The sequence below is a fragment of the Hypomesus transpacificus genome, unplaced genomic scaffold (genome assembly GCF_021917145.1).
Source record: "Hypomesus transpacificus isolate Combined female unplaced genomic scaffold, fHypTra1 scaffold_184, whole genome shotgun sequence".
Classification (NCBI taxonomy): domain Eukaryota; kingdom Metazoa; phylum Chordata; class Actinopteri; order Osmeriformes; family Osmeridae; genus Hypomesus; species Hypomesus transpacificus.
In genome coordinates this window covers 6,700-16,166 of record NW_025813733.1, presented here as the reverse complement: position 1 = coordinate 16,166, position 9,467 = coordinate 6,700, and the positions used below count along the sequence as shown (strand labels likewise).

The window sequence follows — 9,467 nt, the reverse complement described above, 5'->3', positions numbered from 1 at the left end:
TTGATATCAGGCACCCCTCATTCCACATAAACATGGTATTATTACTTGATGACAAGCTGGATCTCAGCAGTGTTCACCCAAACCAGGGGTGAAGGCTGGCACTGAGGCACAGAGCAAGGGTACAACTACAGTTCCATGAGACTGTACTCTGGACACTAATGCCCTGTGTCTCCTAGCATAGGGGTTTCTTAATCACATTAACCAAATGCCTTGTGCAGTGTGTGTAATCTCATGGTAGGATGAACACCCACTGCTAGATCCTTTCCCCCCCCCCTCTCCTCCCTTCCCTCTGCCCAAACCACCACTCATTCTCTTCTTCTGTGAAATATTCATGTTGAAAGCCACTCCTCTCCTCCGCCGCCCACCCTCTCGGTCTCCGCTACACGCTAGCGCTCCGAAGTGTTCATCCGTGCTGGGATTGTCTTGGTGCGATCCTAACTTCACCAGACCCGTCAAATGCTGTAGGATAAGTTTCAAATACTGCGCTGTTCTGTTGTAGACCGCTGCCGGACACGCATGCGAAGGATTAAAATCGCTGAGACAAATGTGGGATCAGCTTAGGTTGAACACCGTTTTGATCTATTTTCAGGTTGATTGCATTCTTATAGCAAACACGTAAAACAGCTGGAAAAATCGATTTTTATTTCAGGTCAAAAAGACATCCCCTGACTATTAGGTGGAATGACACTATTACTGTAATGGTGAGATGAGATCTGAGAGACAGAGGGAGAAGCAAGTCTTACTGGGAAAACATGTGGATTTTTTTACCGCTCTGCAATACACTGATTCAAATTGACTGGGCGAGACTAATTTAAATAAATTAAGTATTCATTAATTGAATAAAAAGGCCATCTAGCCCCAGGGTCCTTTTAAAATCAAAAACGGGGCTGTACTATTTATGCAAAACAGCAAAGTGCCATGTGTTGGCTTATTATGCAAATCATGAATGACAAAGTAGGCTACATGATCTCCTGCCCAGTACTGGATTAGATATGACAATGTCAGCAAGTTGTTTCCAGGATACACAGACTCGAATATTCCACAGAGTAGCATTATGGGAAACATGTTAATTAATGTAATTATAATTTGACAAACGTCTTACTATGTCTCGTTACATTTGTTGAAGAATTGTGTTTGTTTCTTTCTCTCTCTCTCTCCCCTCCCTCTCTTCTCTCTCTCTCTTGGTCTCTCTCTTGCCTTCACACACACACACACGTACACACACACGCACACACGCACGCACAAACACACACACACACACACACACACACACACACACACACTACAAATATGATCTACAAATGTATCCCAAAGCAAAAAACTATTTAAAATACGGAAACAAAACGTGTTTCGATTCAGACAACTAAATCCAATAAATGAATTAATCAGGGATATGTAATTAGAGAGTTAATTGACAAGAGCTCAACAATGTTGGCAGCCCAGAACATACCACGGGACTGTGAGTTTGCGTGTCAGCTTGCTACGTGGCGTCCATGCCCGTCTCATGTTACGGACAGCTAATGGACCAATAGCAGCGACACTAACAACAAATGAGGCAGATCTTGAGATGAAACCGACTTTATGAGTGGCTGTGCATAAAGTTACACGAAATAAGTTCGGTAGTGCGCAGTGGTGTCCCGTAGCAACCAGTCGGATACGTTTGAAGCGAAAGTACAACCTAAAGGCGGGCTATAGCGGTTCTGAAATGACCTGCAATGTAACAAAACCCACTCTGACATTGCAGAAAGACTTGGTAGTTGGATACAGGGTTTCGTCAATACTGCCGCGCTTCGTAAAGTAAGAAAGATAGCCAGGGTTGTTGAAGTTAGTGTCTGGGGCAGGCTAATAACATTGCCTACATTTGTTGCTGTCTGTAACCTCGGGTTGTTCACATAGCTCCACACAGACAGCAGTACGTTCCTAAACAGCAGACCTGTAAACCCGCTGTAGGCTACTGATGGACGTGCGCACCTACGTGTGTGCCCTGCTCTTATGCAGCGGCGCAGTGTTCGGTAAACCCACACTGAGGAAAGATCGGGTCCACCACGAACCTGAACTAGCGAGGCCAGCTAACGAAGACAATCAGAGCCATCAGTTCGACCACGAGGCCTTCCTCGGTAAAGAGGAGGCTACGACGTTTGATCAACTAACCCCGGAGGAAAGCAAAGACAGGCTCGGGTAAGATTCCTTTGCTCGCCCCCTCCCCTAGGCTGGAGTCGTTCAAGTGAAAGATTTGCTCAACTTCATCCAGCTGTGACAACGGGGCAAGTCGGCTTCGTTCCATGATGTATTAGCAAGCTAGCAGGAACTTAGTCTCATTGTCTGACTTGCATTTGTCCGAAGTTCTGAGTGCTTTGTGGGTCAAAAACAGTGTTCCTATGGCTGTGTCGCGTGTGTTCCGATTTGAGGATATTAACATTTCACAACGGCCACCCAAACGAGACATCTGCATGCTACCGCATCTAAGATTCAAGATTCAAAGGATAAAACCGGAACATTATTATGCGTAAAAATGTCGAGTGCTCTGCGCTCGCACACATTCCCGGGTCATGATTGCCTAGTGTAGTTCTTAATTATGGATAATGCATTAAAGAGTCAGGAGGAAGTTTTGTGGTGTTGAGAAAGTTAGAGATACAACTGACAGAACGTTGTTAACTGCCTTTTGAATGGGTCTAGTAGCACTCAATGCTACGTGTCATGAAGACTGCCTCGGTGTTTTTCCCGTCGAGAAACATGTCTTTAACACTGATCCTCTGAAGTCGTGATCTGCGCCGCTCTGCCGAGATGACATGTTGGCACAGTTGTACACACGTTGGCTGAACTACACTTTGACTGAACTAGGCGTGGGCTGTGCTGTTGGCGGTTTTCCCCTCACTATCCCCTTCCCTCAAGAACTCTAGTGGGAGGGTCCACGTAACATCACAACGTGGCAACTTGCGATAAAAATAAGTTTCCCAGGGGTAGAACCCTTCTTTCCTGGGTAGAAAACCCTCATCACATCACTACAGGCCTCTCGCTAGAAAACCATAGAGTTGACTAATATGTAATTAGACAACTCTCTGGTTTTTATAGCCAACAGCAGCCAACATAGAATCCAGCTGATAAGTGATAGTGCTGTATTCCACTCTACTGACAGTTAATTAGTGTTTTAGGATATAGCCCTTCAATTTATTGGCTTTTGCTTCTTACCTTAAGTGCTTAGACACAACTTGAACAAAGAGCTTATCCACGCAGGACAGAGTGATCCCTGATGTACTGACTGACGGTGAATGCACTACCGTGTTTTCCGCAGTAAGATAGCTGACCGGATCGACGGTGACGGTGACGGCTTCATCACCATCGCAGAGCTGAAGGCGTGGATCAAGCGCGTGCAGAAGCGCTATGTGTACGAGAACGTGGCCAAGGTGTGGACTGACTACGACCTCAACAAAGACAACAAGATCTCCTGGGACGAGTACAAGCAGGCCACGTATGGATACTACCTGGGTGAGGATGGACCCACGTCACAGGACCTGCCTCACAGGCCTGCTGCACCCACGTCACATGACCTGCCTCACGGGCCTGCTGCACCCACGTCACATGACCTGCCTCACGGGCCTGTCAGACCTGAGTGTTTATATGTTTGTTTTCTCTCCTGCCGCGTCAGCCAACCCCGGGGAGTTTGAGGACACCACCGACCAGTTCAGCTTCCGGAAGATGTTGCCGCGAGACGAGCGGCGCTTCAGGACGGCTGACCTGGATGGAGACGCGGCCGCCGACCGCGAGGAGTTCACTTCCTTTCTGCACCCTGAGGAGTTCGACCACATGAGGGACATCGTGGTTCTGGTGAGACACAGGGGGGGGGGGGGGGGGTTCAGAGAGAGGAGGTTGGAGGAGAGAGAGGAGGGTGAAGGAGAGAGAGGAGGGTGAAGGGGAGGGTGGAGGTGGGGTGGAGGTGGAGGAGAAAGAGGAGGGTGGAGGTCTTTACCCTTGGGATCCTTTCCCTTGTTCTTGGGACATGTGGGAGACTCCATCTTCATCTGTGAGGAAGATCACTTCAGCAGGATGGTCTTCCTCCACTTGTCTTGTGTATTTCTATTTTTATTTTTTTGCAGACGCTCGACTTACAGTAAGTACAGGGACATTCCCCCGGGGCAAGTAGGTTGAAGTGCCTTGCCCAATTAGCCCTATTCCTTAACCGCTCAGCCATCTGACTCCTTATCTTCTTGTTTCAATGTGGATGTTTGGGAGTGTCTCCTCTGGGACAGTGTCCGCCCACTTAAGGTTACACTCCGAATCAGAGTTCCTCCGGCGGGGAAGGCAGTCGCGTGGCAAACACAGGCAGGAATGCACTAAGATTCTGTGTTCATTAAAGTTGGATTAGCCATTTGACACAGTTAAATATTAATAGTTAATTTTTTGCTGAAATGCTGCTGAGAGTATGTGAATTCCTGCTCGGAGCTAGATTATGGTGCTCCGTCCTAATGGGGGTGCGGTTACAATGGCAGACATTAATATGTGACAACTTAGTCAACTCCTTGAGGTTTAATGTAGTCTCTGAGGTGTGATGTGCTTAAGATATTTAGCCCTCTATAACACACACACACACACACACACACACACACACAGGGTTTCCTGTTAAGGTGGTGTACAGACCAGTCATTCTCTATGGGGTCTATAGAGCATCGGATACAAGAACTTGTGTGTTTGTATGCGCGGTCAGGCACCAAGTGGTCTGAATGAAACTTTAATTTGTATTTTTAATGAACATCTGCTTGTTTATTATTAGACATCCACTTGACAGGGGAGGTTAAGTGGTCATAAAGCATTTAGCAAGATTCAAACAAGACATGGAGCCTAAATCAGGAGAAAGGGGGGAAAGGAGGGGAGGGTTGGGTAGGGAGGGGTGAAGAGGGGAGGTGAGAGAGGGAGGGACGGGAGGGGAACAGGGGTGAGGAGGGGAGGAGAGGAGGGGTGAAGAGATGAAGTGAAAGAGGTAGGGAGGGGAGGGGAACAGGGATGAGGAGGGGAGGAGAGGTAGGGAGGGGAGGGGAACAGGGGTGAGGAGGGGAGGAGAGAGAGGGAGGGAGGGAGGGAGGGGAGGAAAACAGGGGTGAGGAGGGGAGGTGTGTGTGTGACCACCAGAGTGGTCATGCTGGTGCTCCAGTCTGCCAGAGCTGAACACGAGTGAAGAGGACAGGTACATCGACCTCGAGTACATGTCGAGGTGTCAGAGTTAAAACACTTGTCTTAAACAAATGAACCAAGTCAACAGAAAATGGTCTATGCTTCTCCCTTAACAACCTGGTGCTAGGAAAGGCCAGTCCAATCTTGAATTGCATCCATACAGTATCGCTACTGTACAAAAATGTCAGATAGCATCGCTACTGTACGAAATCTCAGCATCAGTACTGTACAAAATGTCAGATAGCATCGCTACTGTACAAAATGTCAGATAGCATCGCTACTGTACAAAATCTCAGCATCGCTAATGTAAAAAATGTCAGATAGCATCGCTACTGTACAAAATCTTAGCATCAGTACTGTATAAAATCTCAGCATCAGTACTGTACAAAATCTCAGCATCGCTACTGTATAAAATCTCAGCATCAGTACTGTACAAAATCTCAGCATCGCTACTGTACAAAATGTCAGATAGCATCGCTACTGTACAAAATCTCAGCATCGCTACTGTACAAAATCTCAGCATCAGTACTGTACAAAATCGCAGCATCGCTACTGTACAAAATCTCAGCATCAGTACTGTACAAAATCTCAGCATCAGTACTGTACAAAATCTCAGCATCGCTACTGTACAAAATCTCAGCATCAGTACTGTACAAAGTCTCAGCATCAGTACTGTACAAAATCTCCAACATCTCCAGGATGGCATCTCTTCCATGGGGGTCAGGCCAGCATCAGCAGCATATCTGTAATCGTTGTGTCAGCCCTGTGAAGAGCAGATCATCATAGCTCCACTCGTATTGCCTGGGGCCGGTAGCTGCTCCATGCAGGACTCTCTGAGACCCACTGACCCTCACGTCCCCCTTTGATGACATCATGCACTCTGACCTCAAACAGGAAACCCTGGAGGACATTGATAAGAACGGAGACGGCCATGTGGATGAAGATGAGTACATCGGTGAGTCCACAGGTCCTCCTTCACCTCATCTGATAACTGCTCACCACTGTTTCACACATCCTAGGTGTTCAGTAGGGGTGGGGTAAAAAATCGATTCACATTTGAATCGCGATTCAGTCTTCAAGCGATTCCCATTGATTCACAAATGTAAAACTTTTGTGAATCAATTTTTTCTCTCTCTCTCGATTTGTGACCCCAAGAATCAATTGGAATCATGAGGTACCAAAAGATTCCCACCCCAAATCTTCAGTCATGGATATGTTTTTCATAAACGGTTTCACTGTCATTAATTCCACTTTGGTTATTCATTTGGGCTGAAACACTTTAGCCCTGTCTCCCAGACTGATGAAGCTTAGTCTTAAAGTAAGACAGAAATTCAGCAAAGATCTTTCAGTTTAGGACGCCTGAATTGAGGCCAGTGTTGAGGGTTTCAGCGGCCCAGAGGAACAGCAGTAGCCTGGTGTTTTTCATGGTCTAATCATGAGTTCAAAGCTGTGTTGGTGGCTGACAACAGTGTTTCTGTGGTCAGGGGCCATTCAGGTCCTGTGTCCTGCTAGGTATAAAGCCTCCTTGGTTCTCTTGAAAGGCGCCATATCAATTCAAGTTAATGTTATTATTACGAAGGCCTTCCAAACCATAAACGTCCAGTTTTTATGGCATCTCCCATTGTCATGAGCACAGCTCAGTGGTAGAACATGTGACCGTGTGCTTGCTGGTTTACATCCCCTCGTGTGCTGATTTGAATGAAACGATCTGCTGAATTAATAGTTATGATTATTAATAATGACGTCCTTTCCCATGTGAGCGGTCCCTCCCTGACACTGTCGTTGTTGGTGGTCTTTGGACTTTATACACTGTATAGTAAATATATAACTGACCTTTTACTCAGCAAGTGGTTCCCTGGGTTATGACCTTGAGCCAGGTTGTAACATTAATAAACAGCTGTGATGAACAGCTCATCACTAACCTGCCGGGTGATGAACAGCTCATCACTAACCTGCCGGGTGTGTGTTGGCTGCAGCGGACATGTTTGCTCACGAGGAGGGCGGTCCTGAGCCTGACTGGGTCCGCACGGAGCGCGATCAGTTCTCTGACTTCCGGGACCTGAACAAGGACGGCCGGATGGACGTGGAGGAGATCCGCCACTGGATCCTCCCCCAGGACTACGACCATGCCCAGGCAGAGGCACGCCACCTGGTGTACGAGTCCGACCAGGACAAGGTTAGTCTGGGAGCCAGTCTGTCCAGACCAGGACAAGGTTAGTCTGGGAGCCAGTCTGTCCAGACCAGGACAAGGTTAGTCTGGGAGCCAGTCTGTCCAGACCAGGACAAGGTTAGTCTGGGAGCCAGTCTGTCCAGACCAAGCTCATGTTGAAATGTTTTATTTATTTATTGTGTTTTTTGTTTTAAATTAGATATTAGAAATAAAACAAATTTTAATGTATTTATAAAGAAGAAAAATGTAAGCAATTATAAAAAGACCTGAAGCTGGTCTGGCCAATCCCAAGTGTGTATGTGGGGTCAGGGAGCTGTGTGTGTGTGTGTGGGGGGGGGGGGGGGTCAGGTGTGGGGTGTGTGTGTGTGTGTGTGTGGGGGGGGGGGGTCAGGGAGCTGTGTGTGTGTGGTCAGGTGTGTGTGGGGGGGTCAGGTGTGTGCTGTGTGTCTCTCACAGCCGTCTGTGTGTCTCCTCAGGACCAGATGCTGACGAGGGAGGAGATCCTGCAGAACTGGAACATGTTTGTGGGCAGTCAGGCCACTAACTATGGAGAAGACCTGACCAAGAACCACGACGAGCTCTGAACAGGACTGGGAGAGGGGGTGTGTGTGTGTGTGTGTGGATATGAATGTGTTTGTTTATGAGTGCATGTCTTCGAGTGTGTGTGTGTGTGTGTGTGTGTGTGTGACAAAACAAAGCCTTAACACACTGCTGTGGTCAGCCAGTCGTGAACACTACAGATGATATCTGATGACTGGATGTGACTGGGACACAGACCCAAACCTGCAGTGACCACACAGGACAGGACAGGAAACTAAACGTCCGTCGGTCAAGGTCCACCTCGACCATGCTGGTCCAGTTCCCTCAGCTGGGATGTGTTGAACTTCTTGTGTCGTCAGTGTTGCCTTCCAGCCAGCCAGCGCCCTGGCCCAGCTGCTACCAGCCACTGTCAGACGTAGTTCCTGGATCTGGGTTCTGTGGTGTCCAGAACCCTCCCAGAAGCAGGCAGACATGAGGACAGGGGTCTGGGTCTTCAGGAGAGCCGTCTTGATTGAGGAGCTTTGACGGAACAACCTTGAGTCCTTCTACAACTGTAATTTATTGAGTTGTTTAAACTTGAAAGTGGTTTGTTGTGAAGAGCGTTACTGATATACCTTGTGTTTCCCTCCAGAGATTGCCACACTCGTTTGTTTATTAACATTTGATATAATGAGTGTATTTTGGGGCCGTCGGACTGTAACAGAAGTGGTGTCAATGTTTAAAGTGCTTTGTTTGATTACTTTTCTGAACTGTTACCAACATGTGTTGTCTTGGAAGACCTCTACACGTTCTTTAAATACACCATGAAAACGAGCTCGCTGTTTTTTTGGTGTTGGTCACAATCCTTTTCTTTGTTTATCAAGACATGCATGTGTATAATATTTGCTGAATATAGATTTTATGCCTGAGAATGAGTCTTATGTCCTTGTGAAAGCGTTTTTTTGTTTTATATTGCTGAGGGTTCTGACAGGAACTGATGTTGTGTGGGTGCAGAACTCTGCTTATCTCAAAACCTCTTCATGCTGTACATCCGAATTACAGTATGTTCTATGATGTATATTAGTGGGAGTTTATTTGTTGAAGAAAAATACACTTTCCAAAATTAGAACCGGTTTGTTCGTATATTTTTCACGTGAGAAATCGATAGTCACTTTCGTATAAGAATGCCAACTTCTAAAGGAGTTTTGGCTGTAGGATGGTGTGACACGCTGTTCCAGAGTTCGGAGGAGACTGTCTAGACTGCCGTTGTCGTGAGGGCCTGGGAAAGAGGCGTGTCTTCACACCAGTCCCTTCAGTACCCACGTCTGACCAGAGAATTACACAGATCAGGTGTCCTGGAGTAGGGCACACACACACCAGTGAGAACACACACCTGTGAGAACACACACCAGTGAGAACACACACACCAGTGAGAACACACACACCAGTGAGAACACACACACACCAGTGAGAACACACACACACCAGTGAGAAGACACACACCAGTCAGAACACACATACACCTGTGAGAACACACACACCAGTGAGAACACACACACACCAGTGAGAAGACACACACCAGTCAGAACACACACACACCTGTGAGAACACA

At 47.2% G+C, this 9,467-nt stretch overlaps 1 protein-coding gene across 1 annotated transcript; it reads left to right on the top strand.

The window, feature by feature from the left end:
• Positions 1–1,620: 1,620 nt before the first annotated feature.
• On the top strand, positions 1,621–9,256 carry rcn1 (reticulocalbin 1, EF-hand calcium binding domain). The gene is made up of 6 exons (XM_047051871.1): positions 1,621–2,178; positions 3,293–3,486; positions 3,647–3,825; positions 6,061–6,121; positions 7,143–7,342; positions 7,813–9,256. Exons 1-6 carry the CDS (start codon positions 1,958–1,960, stop codon positions 7,918–7,920), a joined length of 963 nt encoding a protein of 320 aa, XP_046907827.1. The 5' UTR covers positions 1,621–1,957; the 3' UTR covers positions 7,921–9,256.
• Positions 9,257–9,467: the final 211 nt, after the last annotated feature.